Source organism: Ranitomeya variabilis, chromosome 7 (genome assembly GCF_051348905.1).
Source record: "Ranitomeya variabilis isolate aRanVar5 chromosome 7, aRanVar5.hap1, whole genome shotgun sequence".
In the NCBI taxonomy this organism is placed as follows: domain Eukaryota; kingdom Metazoa; phylum Chordata; class Amphibia; order Anura; family Dendrobatidae; genus Ranitomeya; species Ranitomeya variabilis.
The window spans coordinates 19,989,337-20,010,634 of record NC_135238.1 but is presented as its reverse complement, the minus strand read 5'-3'; the positions used below and the strand labels follow the sequence as shown (position 1 = coordinate 20,010,634).

The 21,298-nt window shown below is 50.1% G+C and overlaps 1 protein-coding gene across 2 annotated transcripts in view; it reads right to left on the bottom strand.

Moving 5' to 3' along the window:
• Positions 1–2,236: 2,236 nt before the first annotated feature.
• Positions 2,237–21,298, bottom strand: part of LOC143785495 (tektin-4-like) — a 91,195-nt gene continuing 72,133 nt past the window's right edge. For both annotated transcript variants that reach the window (XM_077274393.1, XM_077274394.1), the window contains exons 3-6: positions 13,717–13,860; positions 9,145–9,367; positions 7,345–7,499; positions 2,237–2,504 (exon numbers count right to left, since the gene is read on the bottom strand). In XM_077274393.1, the coding sequence (XP_077130508.1) occupies positions 2,288–2,504; positions 7,345–7,499; positions 9,145–9,367; positions 13,717–13,860 (739 nt within the window). In that variant the 3' untranslated portion in view covers positions 2,237–2,287. The remainder of the gene's footprint in view (positions 2,505–7,344; positions 7,500–9,144; positions 9,368–13,716; positions 13,861–21,298) is intronic.

Sequence of the window (21,298 nt, the reverse complement as noted above, 5' to 3'; positions counted from 1 at the left end):
TGCAGATATAATACCGCCATATGGTGCCCATAAAATACTGCCAGTGGAGATATAATACCGCCATATGGTGCCCATAAAATACTTCCATACAGTGCAGATATAATACTGCCATATGGTGCCCATAAAATACTGCCATACAGTGCAGATATATTACAGCCATATGGTGCCCATAAAATACTGCCATACAGTGCAGATATATTACAGCCATATGGTGCCCATAAAATACTGCCATACAGTGCAGATATATTACAGCCATATGGTGCCCATAAAATACTGCCATACAGTGCAGATATAATACAGCCATATGGTGCCCATAAAATACTGCCATACAGTGCAGATATAATACTGCCATATGGTGCCCATAAAATGCTGCCATACAGTGATATAATACCGCCATATAGTGCCTCTAGCATACTGCAATACAGTGCATATATAATACTGCCATATGATTCCCATTAAATACTGTTATATAGTGCAGATATAATACTGCCATATGATGTCCCTAACATACTGCCATACAGTGCAGATATAATACTGCCATATGGTGCCCCAAACATACTGCCATACAGTGCATATCTATATATATAATTGTCTAAGGGTTTTTCTGTCTGTCTGTCTGTCTGTCTGTCTTTCTGTCTGTCTGTCTGTCTGTCTGTCTGTCTGTCTGTCTGTCCTGGAAATCCCGAGTCTCTGATTGGTCGAGGCCGCCAGGCCTCGACCAATCAGCGACGGGCATAGCATGGCGACGATGATGTCATAAAGGACGTAGACATCCCCCGTCTCTGATTCAGCGACGGGCACAGTATCGACGTAGATGTCATAATGGTTGCCATGGCAACGATGATGTCATAAAGGTTGCCTCAACCAATCAGCGACGGGCACAGTCTGTCGCGAATTCTGGAATCATCATTGTCCATATACTACGGGGACATGCATATTCTAGAATACCCGATGCGTTAGAATCGGGCCACAGTCTAGTACTGTATAATACTGCCATATGGTGCCCCAAACATACTGCCATACAGTGCGGATATAATACTGCTATATGGTGCCCCAAACATACTTCCATACAGTGCATCTATATATATAATTGTCTAAGGGTTTTTCCGTCTGTCTGTCTGTCTGTCTGTCTGTCTGTCTGTCTGTCTTTCTGTCTGTCTGTCTGTCTGTCTGTCTGTCTGTCCTGGAAATCACTCCATATAAGGTATGGTCTACAAACAGGATACCTTATATGGAGTGGTCGGCGGTTTGTAGACCATACCTTATATGGAGTGGTCGGCGGTTTGTAGACCATACCTTATATGGAGTGGTCGGCGGTTTGTAGACCATACCTTATATGGAGTGGTTGGCGGTTTGTAGACCATACCTTATATGGAGTGGTCGACGGTTTGTCGGGCGGCCTCGACCAATCAGAGATGGGCACAGCATGGCGACGATGATGTCATAATGGTTGCCATGGCGACGATGATGTCATAAAGGTTGCCTCGACCAATCAGCGACGGGCACAGTCTGCCGCGAATCACATACTACGGGGACATGCATATTCTAGAATACCCGATGCATTAGAATCGGGCCACAGTCTAGTATATATATAATTGTCTAAGGGTTTTTCCGTCTGTCTGTCTGTCTGTCCTGGAAATCCTGGCCTGGCGGCCTCGACCAATCAGAGACGGGCACAGCATGGCGACGATGATGTCATAATGGAAATCCCACGTCTCTGATTGGTCGAGGCCGCTAGGCCTCGACCAATCAGCGACGGGCACAGTATCGACGTAGATGTCATAATGGTTGCCATGGCAACGATGATGTGATAAAGGTTGCCTCGACCAATCAGCGACGGGCACAGTCTGTCGCGAATTCTGGAATCATCATTGTCCATATACTACGTGGACATGCATATTCTAGAATACCCGATGCATTAGAATCGGGCCACAGTCTAGTATATAATACTGCCATATGATGCCCATAAAATACTGTTATAAAGTGCAGATATAAAACTGCCATATGATGCTCCTAACATACTGCCATACAGTGTAGATATAATATCGCCATATGGTGCCCATAAGATAATGCAATACAGTGCAGCTATTATGACACAATTTGGGGCACTTATTTAAACTGTCGTATAGGCAAGATATTGTTCCACCATTCATTGTCCTTTACTACCATACAGTGCACATATCTTCCCACTATATGGTACAATTCAAAGACAGAGACACCGCCATCAAACATGAAGACTGATTCCTCACTCTTTATTAATTCACACAAAATATCTTCTCCGCTGACTCTACTGATAGCCGGAGAGCTTCATGACCACGGGGTAGCGGGTGCGGTGGGTCATGCACTTCTCCCTATCAATGAAGAGAGTGTTGGCCTTGTTGGCGATGTCCTTCTCCAGAGACATCCTGGTGTCCTCCAGGTTCCTCAGTGACTGCTCTGCCTCCTCCAGCTTCTGCTTCAGGAACTCCACCGACTCCGTCAGCTCCCCGACCTCACTGACCAACCTGGAGGAAGAAGCGGCCAGAGGATTACTACATGGTCCACAGATACAGACTCACCAACACCAGTGCTGGGGGAAGGGGATGCACAAGTCCCGCCTCCGAGGAACACCCCAACCTACAATGGAATGACCAACAATGGGAGGAGATTACATATGCCACGCCCCTTCATGGCCCCAGACAGTGAAAATTGGCTGGGACTATATAAAAAAATTAGAATAACATGACCCCTCTTATAAGCAAGTACCATGTACTGTGCTCCACGTAGGTCTTGTGGGGTGTTCCCTGTATACAGCAGGTCACCACTATAGACCACCAGGGATACCGCCATCAACTCCTTCATCACTATAGACCACCAGGGATACCAGCATCATCCCCTTCATCACTATAGACCACAATGGAATACCGCATTATCTCCTTCATCACTATAGACCACCAGGGACACCGGCATCAACCCCTTCATCAATATAGGCCACCCGGGATACCGGCATCAACCCCTTCATCACTATAGACCACCAGGGATACCGGCATCAACCTCTTCATGACTATAGACCACAATGGAATACCGCATTATCTCCTTCATCACTATAGACCACCAGGGACACCGGCATCAACCCCTTCATCAATATAGACCACCAGAGATACCGGCATCAACCCCTTCATCACTATAGACCACCCGGGATACCGGCATCAACCCCTTCATCACTATAGACCACCAGGGATACCGGCATCAACCCCTTCATCACTATAGACCACCCGGGATACCGGCATCAACCCCTTCATCACTATAGACCACCAGGGATACCGGCATCAACCCCTTCATCAGTATAGACCACCAGAGATACCGGCATCAACCCCTTCATCACTATAGACCACCCGGGATACCGGCATCAACCCCTTCATCAGTATAGACCACCAGAGATACCGGCATCAACCCCTTCATCACTATAGACCACCCGGGATACCGGCATCAACCCCTTCATCACTATAGACCACCAGGGATACCGGCATCAACCCCTTCATCACTATAGACCACCAGGGATACCGGCATCAACCCCTTCATCACTATAGACCACCCGGGATACCGGCATCAACCCCTTCATCACTATAGACCACCAGGGATACCGGCATCAACCCCTTCATCACTATAGACCACCAGGGATACCGGCATCAACCCCTTCATCAGTATAGACGACCAGGGATACCGGCATAAACCCCTTCATCAGTATAGACCACCAGGGATACCGGCATCATCCCCTTGATCACTATAGACCACCCGGGATACCGGCATCAACCCCTTCATCAGTATAGACGACCAGGGATACCGGCATAAACCCCTTCATCAGTATAGACCACCAGGGATACCGGCATCATCCCCTTCATCACTATAGACCACCAGGGATACCGGCATCAACCCCTTCATCAGTATAGACCACCAGAGATACTGGCATCTACCCCTTCATCACTATAGACCACCAGGGATACCAGCATCTACCCCTTCATCACTACAGACCACCAGGGATACCGGCATCATCCCCTTCATCACTATAGACCACCAGGGATACCAGCATCTACCCCTTCATCACTACAGACCACCAGGGATACCGGCATCAACCCCTTCATCACTACAGACCACCAGGGATACCGGCATCAACCCCTTCATCACTATAGACCACCCGGGATACCGGCATCATCCCCTTCATCACTATAGACCACCAGGGATACCGGCATCAACCCCTTCATCACTATAGACCACCAGGGATACCGGCATCAACCTCTTCATCACTATAGACCACCAGGGATACCGGCATCATCCCCTTCATCACTATAGACCACCAGGGATACCGGCATCAACCCCTTCATCAGTATAGACCACCAGGGATACCGGCATCTACCCCTTCATCACTATAGACCACCCGGGATACCGGCATCAACCCCTTCATCAGTATAGACCACCAGGGATACCGGCATCTACCCCTTCATCACTATAGACCACCAGGGATACCGGCATCAACCTCTTCATCACTATAGACCACCAGGGATACCGGCATCATCCCCTTCATCACTATAGACCACCAGGGATACCGGCATCAACCCCTTCATCAGTATAGACCACCAGGGATACCGGCATCAACCCCTTCATTACTATAGACCACCAGGGATACCGGCATCTACCCCTTCATCACTATAGACCACCAGGGATACCGGCATCTACCCCTTCATCACTATAGACCACCAGGGATACCGGCATCTACCCCTTCATTGTACTGTGTAATACAATATAATAGACCCATATGATTATTGGAAATAACCCCTTTACTACCCTAGCCCACCAGGAAAGCTGTTATTAACCCCTTCAAAGCATAAAAAGAATGCAACCTATGTGTCCTTATTAGTCACAGAAAATGGATGATTGTTCTTCACCGTCATGGTGACTTTGTCTTCACTTTCTGTGCATTAACCCTGTTATTTCTGGGACCATTTCTTGCCTCTCTTCTCCAGTGGGAGTATGACTTTTCTGGCGGGATCTCGCCCTCCGATATTCGGAGATATCCGGCTTCTCTGTCCTCCAGGTAAGAGCTTACATGGGAATGGACTGATGATAATCCTCATTTACATGCCGGCCAGTGGGCGGCTTTCATGTCTACATTCCCCTTATTAGCGGCTTCCTCGTGTCGGATGATTTAGCGCTTTGCCGTCATACTGATGCGTTCTCCGGCTCCATCTTAGTGACAAGACTTCATTTTTTTCCTCTGTGATCAAAGGCAGCAGCTTCGTGAAGTGATCTCGGTGGGCACGACGCCGGCGCTGATAAGTGACTCACGGCTCCTCCGAGCCTCAGAAGTGGGGTCTGATCTGAATGGGCCGAGGCAGATTATTAAGAGCGGCCTCATCGCTCTTCAAACACTCGGCCAACAATGAAATGGTTGGAAGATCACCGAGGGATCAACGACTGCCAGCACAACGTAGGAAATAAAGAAAAACCTTGCACTCAACTTAAATGCTCTTGGTGAATTTAATGTAGTACAACAAAACGTTTCGGTCCAACAATACCGGACCTTCATCAGTTACGTACTGTGAGGGACATAGAAGAGACAATGGTGTCTCTAGGCACACTGGACATAGTGTCCTGTTATAGGAATGCTGAGCCCGGGAAAATCCCACTGGTATTAGTGAAGGAGAAACGTGCCAGAATGCAGACGCAGAATCCTCTGCTCGTCTCAGCGAGCAGAGGATTCTGCGTCTGCATTCTGGCACGTTTCTCCTTCACTAATACCAGTGGGATTTTCCCGGGCTCAGCATTCCTATAACAGGACACTATGTCCAGTGTGCCTAGAGACACCATTGTCTCTTCTATGTCCCTCACAGTACGTAACTGATGAAGGTCCGGTATTGTTGGACCGAAACGTTTTGTTGTACTACATTAAATTCACCAAGAGCATTTAAGTTGAGTGCAAGGTTTTTCTTTATATACTACAAGGTGTGGGAACCTACCTTTTGCACCATCAGCAGTTGTGCACACGTGTTTTTCTCTATATATAAAGCACAACGTAGGAAGACACGGCCGCGGCACAGGCAGCTCTGCTGGCCAGACCTTAACTGACAACTCGAGGTACTACAGGTCCAAGCATGCCACGTCACAGAAGTGGAGTCATAGACCTGCCATTCACCTCAATGAGGCTTAGCTGCAATACCAGACACAACCCGTGGACAAGGGTGGCGCTGTGCCTGGAGGGCTGGGAGTGATCTCCATCCTTATAGTAACCTGACGACGGCCGAGCACATAATATAATGCCTTTTACAGAGACGTCAGCTGTCAAATTATGCGGTGATACTAAAAGGCTGCAGACGATCAACGGCTGCTGATCGGCTGCAGTTGTTCAGCAGTTGGCATCTCCTTGGAAGGGTTAAAAAGATTGTCTCATCATACCAGTGGGAGATAACTGGGACCACCGATCCCGAGATGGCGGCTCGGCATTGCCCCTATTGAATGGAGCTATGGTCCCTAATGGAGTAGCACTGCTCCACTCATAGTCTAAACGGGACTGATGGAAATAATGGAGTCCCAGTGATCGAATCCCCAGCGATCAATGATCCACGTTTAATAGATCGGTCTATAACCTGCTGCGATAAATCATCGACCCTTCATCTAGTCCGTACCCATGTAGGTGCCATGACCAGGAGAAGATCCTGATGATGACTCCATCTAGTGTCAATCCCAGAAACAAAGCTCGGACTGATATTCCCTACACTTATCCGAACTCACCTGCTACGTTTTTGGGTTCTCTCCATAGTAAATTTTTAGAACTTTGATTGTCCAGTCGCCACCCAATTGAGTACCATAACCTGGACATGATCATCGTGATGACTCCATCTAGTGTCAATCTCAGAGTGCAGTTCAGAAACAGAGAACTCGGAGTGATCGTCCGCATCCCTACATTTATGGGAATTCATCTGCTTACGTTTTTGGGGGGGTTATTTTCAAAGTCAATTATTAGACCCTTCATTCAGTAGGCACCCAGTTAGGAGCCATGACCAGGAGAAGGTCAATATGAAGACTCCATCTAGTGTCAATCCCAGAGGGAATCTCAGAAATGGAGAGCTCGGAGTGATATTCCCTACATTTATTGGGACTCACCTGCTAAGTTATTGCGTTCTCTAAATAGTCAATTTTCAGACCCGTCATCTAGTCAGCACCAAATTAGGACCAGGAGAAGATCCCAATGATGGCAAATTAGGAGCCATGACAAGGAGAAGATCCTAATGATGACTCCATCTGGTTACAACCCTAGAGGGAATCTCATAAACAGATGTCGGAGTGATATTGCCTACCATCTACACTTACCGGAATTGTACGGGATCCCTGCAGAGCTCCACGTTGGGCCTGTAGGACCTCTGGTAGAGCCGAGTCTGGGCGACTTTCATGGGCGCCTCCTTATCCTTTATAGCCTGCTTCAGAGCCGCCATGTTGTTCTCCTGGTCTCCGATCTCCTTCAGGGTCTGCGCAGAGAGAAATGACAATACATCTACATAATGACGCGCCGGTCGTACGCAGAACCTGGACAGATCTCATCTCCGCAATAACCGCGCTCTGGAGCCTCCGCAGGTGATCAAATATTTGTGAGGATATCATCGTGTATTGCCAGAAGGTCGAGCCCTGAATATCCGAGTGGATTTATACAGGGATCATGTGCAAAACAGATCACCGCTGCTAAAGGTCCCGCCATAACACTGTATAGAAGGATGGACTTAAAGGGATTGTCCACTTTTCGTTAGAAGTTGTCCTCTGATCGATGGATATCCTGCGCGCATCGATCAAAAGTGTTTAGTCTTCCTGCAGTGCCCCCAAAGGCGAAATTAAGTAGTACACATTTCATATTGAACTGAAAGGACTGTCTTTATAATGCATAGGTATCTCGGGCTTTCCAGAGAGAAATCTAGGGGTATCTCGGACCCCTGTGGAGCAGAGATTATCAGCTGGGTGCTCAGTGATCGATCCCACATGAGGCGGCCACAGACCGCAGTGATCTACCAGCACTTTATAAGGTAAAAATCCCCAACAAATTCTCCCCCCGTTGCTTATAAGCCCTATAGACTGGTGTGTCCCCTCCGTGTGGGGCCCCTGCGTGTGGGGCCCTCTGCCGAGGTATGAGACGTCCTCCTGACCTCCTGCGTACACATAATTAGCTGATAAGGATCTACACATCAGGGAGACACGAGCCGCCCCACGAGCCGCCCCACGAGCCGCACAGGACACCGCCGGGTCGCCCTAATGAACGAGTGTCAGCGGCCGGGCGAGCCGCGCGACCAGAGAGCGCAAAACAAGCAACTGAAACAAACAGCGGCGCTCAGGGTCTAATCATCTGTCAGACGACTGTTTACTGGGAACGTTGTCATGGAAACCGAAGGGAAGCGCGACCCGGGGCGAGAGGAGAGAGGGGGCGACGGGAATACCGGGGCAAAATAATCACAAGACAGACGGGGGTCCGACACAGCGAGGGGTCAGAAGGAGGAAAGCGGGTCACACGGATGGATGGACAGATAGATAGATGATGGAAGGATGAATAGAAGGATGGATAATAGATGGATAGAAGGATGGATGGATGAATGGATAATAGATGGATAGATAAATGGATGGATCGAAGGATGAATAGAAGGATGGATAATAGATAGATGGCAAGAAGGATGGATGGATAATAGATGGATAGAAGGATGGATAGATAGATGGATGGATAGATAGAAGGATGGATGGTGGATAAAAGGATGGATGATGGATGGGTAGATGGATGGATAGATAGAAGGATGGATGGTTGATAGAAGGATGGGTGATGGATGGGTAGATGGATGGATAGAAGGATGGATGGATAGATGGATACACAGATTCTGAGCCTCATCTCTATGTTCGGCCTCCATCTGCCGTATATGAGACACAGCTGCCTCCTGGTGGGGTTGTGGCGCCCTCTACTGTTCACATTGGACAGTACTGTGGTTGAATGTTTGGGCCTTGGTTCCCCTGTATCTATACAATGACAGATCTATCTCTTTAGCAGGAGATATCCGCCGGCTGTTCTCAGGGCATGCTGGGACTTATAGTGGAGCCACATGGTAATAACCACGGCTGCAGGGGAGGAGGCATCAGACGTACCTTCTTCAGGTGGTCCTCCAGCTTCCTTTTCACGTCCTCCACCTCCTGGCAGCGATCGGCGAGGGCGCTGTTGACGGTGTCGCACTGGGCTCGCAGGTCCTCGGCCGTGTCCTGCAGGATGTGCTCGATCAGGGAGCGCAGGTTGATGGAGGCCATCCGCTCTCTCTCAGCCTTGTAGATGTTCTCGTGGCTGTACTGAGCCCAAGACTCCGGCGTGGAAGTGCTGGAAGCACAAAAGGGGGCGACTTTCTTAATGGGGCTGAGCGAAACAGTAAGAGTAACCCCAAAGTGTCCAGTGATGCCGGATGTTGGCGGGGCTGGGGTGTGATTGACACATAACTCTGTGTCAGGACGGTGCAGGAAAAGCTCCTCGCTCATCAGATTAGTCAAGAATGTTAAATAAGCCGATCACCTTTTTTTTTTTACATAAATGAATGTATTTGGGACTAAACATAATTTTTGCAATTGGGTTTCATTAAATATTGGGAATTGATCCACTTTCAATGGGATGTCACCCTGTTTTTCTGAGCCCCTTGGAATGTCCAAACTTGACAAGTAAGGCCTACGGGGACATCCTGCGTCTTCGGTCTCTACACACTGGAAGCAAAAGTATAGACCCCCCCAATCGCCAGCATAACAGGAAACCAGCCGCGATCAACACTCAGCGCTAGAGATGGCGGCCACTAGTGGCCAGAAATATATTGCAGTATTTTTTTTTTTTATTATTTTTTTACAGATTTCCCACTTAGGGTTAATTCCATTTATTAAATTGCTGCGTCTGATACGGGACAGGAAAGTATAATAAACGACCTATTTAAATCTAGGAAAGACGGTGCCTGTAAAGAACGGTTTAATTACCGCTCCGGGTGATGAACGAGCGTTTATTACATCCGCCGAGATCTGACGTTCGGAGACCTGACGGCTTCTCATTTAATAGAGAGGAGTCCTGCGTCCCCCTAAAGTGGGATCCGGCCAGACTAATACTAATGTGCCACAAATACATAATACATCGGTGCCAAACTCATCAGGTTATCAGCGCCGTTGGCTAATAGTCCTGAGAAGGAAGGAGCCGAGGGAGGGACAGAGAAGGTCCCATGTTGTGGGGTCCTATATGGGATAATCTAAGACCCCCCCAAGACATCATTTAGCCAAATACTCTCTACCATAAATGGGTCCGATCCTAAAAGTGCCGATCCACATGGGGTCTGCCGCCATCTAGTGGTCACTTCACAAAAGGTAAAAAATTGTGAAAATGCAAACGTAACGTAAAACGTAAGAAGTGAAGATTCTGGTCTGATATTGTTCATGGATTCATGTTGTCTCCTTCCCCCCCTTACAGAGCTGCAAAAAAAACCCCGATATGTGACAGACCCCGGCTCCTAGTAGGTTCCTCTCCGAGCTCGACCTGGTGGTGCCATGCACCATATGATAGGCCTGCCATTGTAGTGAGCAGGGCCAGGACAAGGGCAAGCACAGGGAGGCACCGCCGAGGGCACAGCTCGCATCAGACGCTGGGGGAGCAACAGTAGCTGGAAATTATTAAAAAAAAGTTTATTTTAGTCTAGGAGCTGCCACAGTGGGTCCTATACAAACATCAACTCTCGTCACACACGGCCATGACCTCAGACACTTCTCCTCTACTGCCTCTCACAAACACAGCTCTGCTACATCACACAAGCACTGCTTTACGGCCCTGACAAACACAGCTCTGCTATTTGCTAAATCTTCCAGGGCCACCCAAAGTGCAGCCTCCGGCCCTCGCTGCAGAGGAGATGACACAACATACACATGACCACAAACTGCATGGAAGGCGACAGTAAATCCAAGCACTTCTCAGGACCAATAGTAAAAAAATGACCCCGCTACTACCCTAGAGCATCTACTGCTATAATACTGTCCCTATGTACAAGAATATAACTACTATAATACTGCTCCTACGTACAAGAATATAACTACTATAATACTGCTCCTATGTACAAGAATATAACTACTATAATACTGCTCCTATGTACAAGAATATAACTACTATAATACTGCTCCTATGTACAAGAATACAACTACTATAATACTGCTCCTATGTACAAGAATATAACTACTATAATACTGCCCCCATGTACAAGAATATAACTACTATAATACTGCCCACCCCTATGTACAAGAATATAACTACTATAATACTGCCCCCTATGTACAAGAATATAACTACTATAATACTGCTCCTATGTACAAGAATATAACTACTATAATACTGCTCCTATGTACAAGAATACAACTACTATAATACTGCTCCTATGTACAAGAATATAACTACTATAATACTGCCCCTATGTACAAGAATATAACTACTATAATACTGCCCACCCCTATGTACAAGAATATAACTACTATAATACTGCCCCTATGTACAAGAATATAACTACTATAATACTGCCCCCTATGTACAAGAATATAACTACTATAATACTGCTCCTATGTACAAGAATATAACTACTATAATACTGCCCCTATGTACCAGGATACAAGTACTATCAGACGTACATATGGATGTACAGGTCCTTCTCAAAAAATTAGCATATAGTGTTAAATTTCATTATTTACCATAATGTAATGATTACAATTAAACTTTCATATATTATAGATTCATTATCCACCAACTGAAATTTGTCAGGTCTTTTATTGTTTTAATACTGATGATTTTGGCCTACAACTCCTGATAACCCAAAAAACCTGTCTCAATAAATTAGCATATCAAGAAAAGGTTCTCTAAACGACCTATTACCCTAATCTTCTGAATCAACTAATTAACTCTAAACACATGCAAAAGATACCTGAGGCTTTTAAAAACTCCCTGCCTGGTTCATTACTCAAAACCCCCATCATGGGTAAGACTAGCGACCTGACAGATGTCAAGAAGGCCATCATTGACACCCTCAAGCAAGAGGGTAAGACCCAGAAAGAAATTTCTCAACAAATAGGCTGTTCCCAGAGTGCTGTATCAAGGCACCTCAATGGTAAGTCTGTTGGAAGGAAACAATGTGGCAGAAAACGCTGTACAACGAGAAGAGGTGACCGGACCCTGAGGAAGATTGTGGAGAAGGACCGATTCCAGACCTTGGGGAACCTGAGGAAGCAGTGGACTGAGTCTGGTGTGGAAACATCCAGAGCCACCGTGCACAGGCGTGTGCAGGAAATGGGCTACAGGTGCCGCATTCCCCAGGTAAAGCCACTTTTGAACCATAAACAGCGGCAGAAGCGCCTGACCTGGGCTACAGAGAAGCAGCACTGGACTGTTGCTAAGTGGTCCCAAGTACTTTTTTCTGATGAAAGCAAATTTTGCATGTCATTCGGAAATCAAGGTGCCAGAGTCTGGAGGAAGACTGGGGAGAAGGAAATGCCAAAATGCCTGAAGTCCAGTGTCAAGTACCCACAGTCAGTGATGGTGTGGGGTGCCATGTCAGCTGCTGGTGTTGGTCCACTGTGTTTCATCAAGGGCAGGGTCAATGCAGCTAGCTATCAGGAGATTTTGGAGCACTTCATGCTTCCATCGGCTGAAATGCTTTATGGAGATGAAGATTTCATTTTTCAGCACGACCTGGCACCTGCTCACAGTGCCAAAACCACTGGTAAATGGTTTACTGACCATGGTATTACTGTGCTCAATTGGCCAGCCAACTCTCTTGACCTGAACCCCATAGAGAATCTGTGGGATATTGTGAAGAGAAAGTTGAGAGACGCAAGACCCAACACTCTGGATGAGCTTAAGGCCGCTATTGAAGCATCCTGGGCCTCCATAACATCTCAGCAGTGTCACAGGCTGATTGCCTCCATGCCACGCCGCATTGAAGCAGTCATTTCTGCCAAAGGATTCCCGACCAAGTATTGAGTGCATAACTGAACATTATTATTTGATGGTTTTTTTGTTTGTTATTAAAAAACACTTTTATTTGATTGGACGGGTGAAATATGCTAATTTATTGAGACAGGTTTTTTGGGTTATCAGGAGTTGTAGGCCAAAATCATCAGTATTAAAACAATAAAAGACCTGACAAATTTCAGTTGGTGGATAATGAATCTATAATATATGAAAGTTTAATTGTAATCATTACATTATGGTAAATAATGAAATTTAACACTATATGCTAATTTTTTGAGAAGGACCTGTATATTTGTAGGATGACATTTCTTATTACCGCAGTCTATGAATATTCAGAGATGTATTTAGTGAAGTCTTTTCCAGATGACAGGACAGATGTAATAGGACTGTGCTGCTTCGATGCTGGGAAATAATTGATTCTGCATTACCCGCCACGGTTTAGTATTTGCACCTCGTAGACCCGCAGAGGGGGGGATGACGATCCGCGCGCTGGAGGGACTCAACAAAGATAAGAGCCATTAGTCCATCAGATACTTCCGCAGAAAAAAAAGCCTCAGGGCAAAATCATCAGCGCCGGTGATCGTCATTCCCTAAATATTGGACTTGTAATGTGAGGACACGGACACACAGCCCCTGGTATCTCCCCAGACCCTGATGACTGTAATACCGGGGAGAACCGCTGATATTTGTGGACTTACTTGTCCTCATACTTGGCTGAGCTGTGATGGAGCTGGACGTCGGTGCTCTGGTTGTTGTACCTCCCGCACTGGTTGTCGATGTCGTACGCCTCCACCTTGTCGGACCAGTCCATCTCCAGCTTCTCTTTCGCGTCCCGGTTCTGCCTGAAGGGAAAGAAAACAAAAGGATTCAAATCCATTTTAAAGTGTCCGTCCACATGTGAGTAATGGGGAGGATCCTATCAGGGCTCTTCTTAAAAATGCTTCAACTGTATGAAAATGGAAACCAGTTTACAGAGGGCGATGGGATTTCCAAAAGTGAAAAAGAATCCAGTCCTGACTGTCAGATGGGTTCTTTTCCCATTCCATTGCTCCAGTTCTTTGGAGAAATGTAAGAAATCTTAGGTAATAATGTGTTGATGTTCCTCAGGGGAGGCGTTATGTCAGCGCTCCTCAGGGGAGGCGTTATGTCAGTGCTCCTCAGGGGAGGCGTTATATCAGTGCTCCTCAGGGGAGGGGCTTAAAATAGCTGTATCATTTTGTTTGTGTATTACAACTGCTACAACTTACAGGGACCCCGGACTGTCACAGCACCGGACTGTACATTACAGGGTTCCTGGACTGTCACAGTGCCGGACTGTACATTACAGGGACCCCGGACTGTCACAGCGCCGAACTGTACAATACAGGGACCCCGGACTGTCACAGTGCCGGACTGCACATTACAGGGACCCCGGACTGTCACAGCGCCGGACTGTACATTACAGGGTCCCCGGACAGCCACAATGCTGGACTGTTTAGAGGGGGAGGAGGGGGATGCAGCTGCAGATTCTCCAGCAAAGAGAGGGAGATGCAGCTGCAGATTCTCTAGCATAGAGAGGGAAGAGGGGGATGCAGCTGCAGATTCTCCAGCTTAGAGAGGGATGCAGCTGCAGATTCTCCAGCTTAGAGGGGGAGGAGGGGGATGCAGCTGCAGATTCTCCAGCAAAGAGGGAGATGCAGCTGCAGATTCTCTTGTATAGAGAGGGAGGAGGGGGATGCAGCTGCAGATTCTCCAGCTTAGAGAGGGAGGAGGGGGATGCAGCTGCAGATTCTCCAGCTTAGAGGGGGAGGAGGGGGATGCAGCTGCAGATTCTCCAGCTTAGAGCGGGAGGAGGGGGATGTAGCTGCAGTTTCTCCAGCATAGAGAGGGAGATGCAGCTGCAGATTCTCCAGCATAGAGAGGGAGGAGGGGATGCAGCTGCGGATTCTCCTGCTTAGAGCGGGAGGAGGGGGATGCAGCTGCAGATTCCCCAGCTTAGAGAGGGAGGAGGGGGATGCAGCTGCAGATTCTCCAGCTTAGAGAGGGAGGAGGGGGATGCAGCTGCAGATTCTCCAGCTTAGAGGGGGAGGAGGGAGATGCAGCTGTAGATTCTCCAGCATAGAGAGGGAGCAGGGGGATGCAGCTGCAGATTCTCCCGCTTAGAGAGGGAGGAGGGGGATGCAGCTGCAGATTCTCCAGCTTAGAGGGGGAGGAGGGGGATGCAGCTGCAGATTCTCCAGCTTAGAGGGGGGGGAGGGGGATGCAGCTGCAGATTCTCCAGCTTAGAGGGGGAGGAGGGAGATGCAGCTGCAGATTCTCCAGCTTAGACAGGGAGGGGGATGCAGCTGCAGATTCTCCAGCTTAGAGGGGGAGGAGGGAGATGCAGCTGCAGGTTCTCCAGCTTAGAGGGGAGGAGGGGGAAGTAGCTGCAGATTCTCCAGCTTAGAGGGGGAGGAGGGGGATGCAGCTGCAGATTCTCCAGCAAAGAGAGGGAGATACAGCTGCAGATTCTCTAGCATAGGGAGGAGGGGGATGCAGCTGCAGATTCTCCAGCTTAGAGAGGGAGGAGGGGGATGCAGCTGCAGATTCTCCAGCATAGAGAGGGAGGAGGGGGATGCAGCTGCAGATTCTCCAGCTTAGAGAAGGAGGAGGGGGATGCAGCTGCAGATTCTCCAGCTTAGAGGGGGAGGAGGGGGATGCAGCTGCAGATTCTCCAGCTTAGAGGGGGGGGAGGGGGATGCAGCTGCAGATTCTCCAGCTTAGAGGGGGAGGAGGGAGATGCAGCTGCAGATTCTCCAGCATAGAGAGGGAGGAGGGGGATGAAGCTGCAGAATCTCCAGCTTAGAGAGGGAGGAGGGGGATGCAGCTGCAGATTCTCCAGCTTAGACAGGGAGGGGGATGCAGCTGCAGATTCTCCAGCTTAGAGGGGGAGGAGGGAGATGCAGCTGCAGGTTCTCCAGCTTAGAGGGGAGGAGGGGGAAGTAGCTGCAGATTCTCCAGCTTAGAGGGGGAGGAGGGGGATGCAGCTGCAGATTCTCCAGCATAGAGAGGGATATGCAGTTGCAGATTCTCCAGCATAGAGAGGGAGGAGGGGGATGCAGCTGCAGATTCTCCAGCTTAGAGGGGAAGGAGGGAGATGCAGCTGCAGATTCTCCAGCTTAGAGGGGGAGGAGGGAGATGCAGCTGCAGATTCTCCAGCTTAGACAGGGATGCAGCTGCAGATTCTCCAGCATAGAGAGGGAGGAGCGGGATGCAGCTGCAGATTCTCCAGCTTAGAGGGGAAGGAGGGAGATGCAGCTGCAGATTCTCCAGCTTAGAGGGGGAGAAAGGGGAAGCAGCTGCAGATTCTCCAGCTTAGATGGGGATGCAGCTGCAGATTCTCCAGCATAGAGAGGGAGGAGGGGGATGCAGCTGCAGATTCTCCAGCATAGAGAGGGAAATGCAGCTGCAGATTCTCCAGCTTAGAGAGGGAGGAGGGGATGCAGCTGCAGATTCTCTAGCTTAGAGATGGAAGAGGGGGATGCAGCTGCAGATTCTCCAGCTTAGAGGGGGAGGAGGGAGATGCAGCTGGAGATTCTCCAGCTTAGAGGGGGTGGAGGGGGATGCAGCTGCAGATTCTCCAGCAAAGAGAGCGAGATGCAGCTGCAGATTCTCTAGCATACAGAGGGAGGAGGGGGATGCAGCTGCAGATTCTCCAGCTAAGAGAGGGAGGAGGGTGATGCAGCTGCAGATTGTCCAGCATAAAGAGAGAGGAGGGGGATGCAGCTTAGAGGGGGAGGAGGGGGATGCAGCTGCAGATTCTCCAGCTTAGAGGGGGAGGAGGGGGATGTAGCTGCAGTTTCTCCAGCATAGAGGGAGATGCAGCTGCAGATTCTCCAGCATAGAGAGGGAAGAGGGGATGAAGCTGCAGAATCTCCAGCTTAGAGAGGGAGGAGGGGGATGCAGCTGCAGATTCTCCAGCTTAGAGGGGGAGGAGGGGGATGCAGCTGCAGATTATCCAGCTTAGAGGGGGAGGAGGGGGATATAGCTGCAGTTTCTCCAGCATAGAGAGGGAAATGCAGCTGCAGGTTCTCCAGCATAGAGAGGGAGGAGGGGATGCAGCTGCAGATTCTCCAGCTTAGAGGGGGAGGAGGGGGATGCAGATTCTCCAGCTTAGAGGGGGAGGAGGGGGATGCAGCTGCAGATTCTCCAGCATAGAGAGGGAAATGCAGCTGCAGATTCTCCAGCTTAGAGAGGGAGGAGGGGATGCAGCTGCAGATTCTCTAGCTTAGAGATGAAAGAGGGGGATGCAGCTGCAGATTCTCAAGCTTAGAGGGGGAGGAGGGAGATGCAGCTGGAGATTCTCCAGCTTAGAGGGGGGGAGGAGGGGGATGCAGCTGCAGATTCTCCAGCAAAGAGAGCGAGATGCAGCTGCAGATTCTCTAGCATAGAGAGGGAGGAGGGGGATGCAGCTGCAGATTCTCCAGCTAAGAGAGGGAGGAGGGTGATGCAGCTGCAGATTCTCCAGCATAGAGAGAGAGGAGGGGGATGCAGCTGCAGATTCTCCAGCTTAGAGGGGCAGGAGGGGGATGCAGCTGCAGATTCTCCAGCTTAGAAGGGGAAGCAGCTGCAGATTCTCCAGCTTAGAGGGGGAGGAGGGGGATGCAGCTGCAGATTCTCCAGCATAGAGAGGGAGATGCAGTTGCAGATTCTCCAGCATAGAGAGGGAGGAGGGGGATGCAGCTGCAGATTCTCCAGCTTAGAGAGGGAGCAGGGGATGCAGCTGCAGATTCTCCAGCATACGGAGGGAGATGCCGCTGCAGATTCTGCAGCATAGAGAGGAATATGCAGCTGCAGATTCTCCAGCACAGAGAGGGAGGAGGGAGATGCAACTGCAGATACTCCAGCATAGAGACGGAGGAGGGGGATGCAGCTGCAGTTTCTCAAGTATAGAGAGAGAGAGAAGGGGGATGCAGCCGAAGTTTCTCAAGTATAGAGAGAAGGGGGATGCAGATGCAGGTTCTCCAGCATAGAGGGAGGAGGGGGAATGCAACTGCAGATTCTCCAGCTTAGAGGGGGAGGGGGATGCAGCTGTAGATTCTCCAGCTTAGAGGGGGAGGAGGGGGATGCAGCTGCAGATTCTCCAGCATAGAGAGGGAGATGCAGCTGCAGATTCTCCAGCATAGAGAGGGAGGAGGGGGATGCAGCTGAAGATTCTCCAGCTTAGAGAGGGAGTAGGGGATGCAGCTGCAGATTCTCTAGCTTAGGGATGGAGGAGGGGGATGCAGCTGCAGATTCTCCACCTTAGAGAGGGAGGAGGGAGATGCAGCTGCAGATTCTCCAGCTTAGAGGGGGAGGAGGGAGATGCAGCTGCAGATTCTCCAGCATAGAGACGGAGGAGGGGGATGCAGCTGCAGATACTCCAGCTTAGAGAGGGAGGAGGGGGATGCAGCTGCAGATTCTCCAGCATAGGGAGGGAGATGCAGCTGCAGATCTGCAGCATAGAGAGGGATATGCAGCTGCAGATTCTCCAGCACAGAGAGGGAGATGCAGCTGCAATTTCTCAAGTATAGAGAGGGAGGAGGAGGATGCAGCTGCAGATTCTCCAGTGTAGAGAGGGAGGAGGAAGATGCAACTGCAGATTCTCCAGCATAAAGAGGGAGATGCAGCTGCAGTTTCTCAAGTAGAGAGAGAGAGAAGGGGGATGCAGCCGCAATTTCTCAAATATAGAGAGAAGGGGGATGCAGTTGCAGGTTCTCCAGCATAGAGACGGAGGAGGGGGACGCAACTGCAGATTCTCCAGCTTAGAAAGGGAGGAGGGAGATGCAACTGCAGTTTATCGAGTGTAGAGAGGGAGGAGGGGGATGCAGCTGCAGATTCTCCAGCTTAGAGAGGGAGGAGGGAGATGCAGCTGCAGATTCTCCAGCTTAGAGGGGGAGGAGGGGGATGCAGCTGCAGATTCTCCAGCAAAGAGAGGGAGATGCAGCTGCAGATTCTCTAGCATAGAGAGGGAGGAGAGGGATGCAGCTGCAGATTCTCCAGCTTAGAGAGGGAGGAGGGAGATGCAGCTGCAGATTCTCCAGCATAGAGAGGGAGGAGGGGGATGCAGCAGCAGATTTTCCCGCATAGAGGGGGAGGAGGGGGATGCAGCTGCAGATTCTCCAGCTTAGAGGGGGAGGAGGGGGATGTAGCTGGTTTCTCCAGCATAGAGAGGGAGATGCAGCTGCAGATTCTTCAGCATAGAGAGGGAGGAGGGGATGCAGCTGCAGATTCTCCAGCTTAGAGAGGGGGGAGGGGGATGCAGCTACAGATTATCCAGCTTAGAGAGGGAGGAGGGGGATGCAGCTGCAGATTCTCCAGCTTAGAGAGGGAGGAGGGGGATGCAGCTGCAGATTTTCCAGCTTAGAAAGGGAGGAGGGCGATGCAGCTGCAGATTCTCCAGCTTAGAGGGGGAGGAGGGGGAAGTAGCTACAGATTCTCCAGCTTACAGAGGGAGGAGGGGGATGCAGCTGCAGATTCTCCAGCTTAGAGAGGGAGGAGGGGGATGCAGCTGCAGATTCTCAAGCTTAGAAAGGGAGGAGGGGGATGCAGCTGCAGATTCTCCAGCTTAGAGGGGGAGGAGGGGGAAGTAGCTGCAGATTCTCCAGCTTAGAGGGGGAGGAGGGGGATGCAGCTGCAGATTCTCCAGCTTAGAGGGGGAGGAGGGGGATGCAGCTGCAGATTCTCCAGCATAGAGAGGGAGATGCAGCTACAGATTCTCCAGCTTAAAGAGGGAGGAGGGGGATGCAGCTGCAGATTCTCCAGCTTAGAGAGGGAAAAGGGGGATGCAGCTGCAGATTCTCCAGCATAGAGAGCGATATGCAGCTGCAGATTCTCCAGCTTAGAGGGGGAGGAGGGAGATGCAGCTGCAGATTCTCCAGCATAGAGGGGGAGGGGGATGCAACTGCAGATTCTCCAGCATAGAGAGGGATATGCAGCTGCAGATTCTCCAGCATAGAGAGGTAGGAGGGGGATGCAGCTGCAGATTCTCCAGCATAGAGAGGGATATGCAGCTGCAGATTCTCCAGCTTAGAGGGGGAGGAGAAGGAAGCAGCTGCAGATTCTCCAGCTTAGAGGGGGATGCAGCTGCAGATTCTCCAGCTTAGAGGGGGAGGAGGGGGATGCAGCTGCAGATTCTCCAGCATAGAGAGGGATATGCAGCTGCAGATTCTCCAGCATAGAGAAGGAGGAGGGGGATGCAGCTGCAGATTCTCCAGCTTAGAGAGGGAGGAGGGGAATGCAGCTGCAGATTCTCAAGCTTAGAGGGGGAGGAGGGAGATGCAGCTGCAGATTCTCCAGCATAGAGAGGGAGGAGGGGGATGCAGTTGCAGATTCTCCAGCTTAGAGAGGGAGGAGGGGGATGCAGCTGCAGATTCTCCAGCTTAGAAAGGGAGGAGAGAGATGCAGCTGCAGATTCTCCAGCATAGAGAGGGAGGAGGGGGATGCAGCTGCAGATTCTCCAGCTTAGAGAGGGAGGAGGGGGATGCAGCTGCAGATTCTCCAGCTTAGAGAGGGAGGAGGGGATGCAGCTGCAGATTCTCCTGCTTAGAGAGGGAGGAGGGGGATGCAGCTGCAGATTCTCCAGCTTAGAGAGGGAGGAGGGGGATGCAGCTGCAGATTCTCCAGCTTAGAGAGGGAGGAGGGGGATGCAGCTGCAGATTCTCCCGCCTAGAGGGGGAGGAGGGAGATGCAGCTGTAGATTCTCCAGCATAGAGAGGGAGCAGGGGGATGCAGCTGCAGATTCTCCCGCTTAGAGAGGGAGGAGGGGGATGCAGCTGCAGATTCTCCAGCTTAGAAAGGGAGGAGGGGGATGCAGCTGCAGATTCTCCAGCTTAGAGGGGGAGGAGGGGGATGCAGCTGCAGATTCTCCAGCAAAGAGAGGGAGATGCAGCTGCAGATTCTCTAGCGTAGAGAAGGAGGAGGGGGATGCAGCTGCAGATTCTCCAGCTTAGAGAGGGAGGAGGGGGATGTAGCTGCAGATTCTCCAGCTTAGAGGGGGAGGAGGGGGATGCAGCTGCAGATTCTCCAGCAAAGAGAGGGAGATGCAGCTGCAGATTCTCTAGCATAGGGAGGAGGGGGATGCAGCTGCAGATTCTCCAGCATAGAGAGGGAGGAGGGGGATGCAGCTGCAGATTCTCCAGCTTAGAGAAGGAGGAGGGGGATGCAGCTGCAGATTCTCCAGCTTAGAGAAGGAGGAGGGGGATGCAGCTGCAGATTCTCCAGCTTAGAGGGGGAGGAGGGGGATGCAGCTGCAGATTCTCCAGCTTAGAGGGGGAGGAGGGG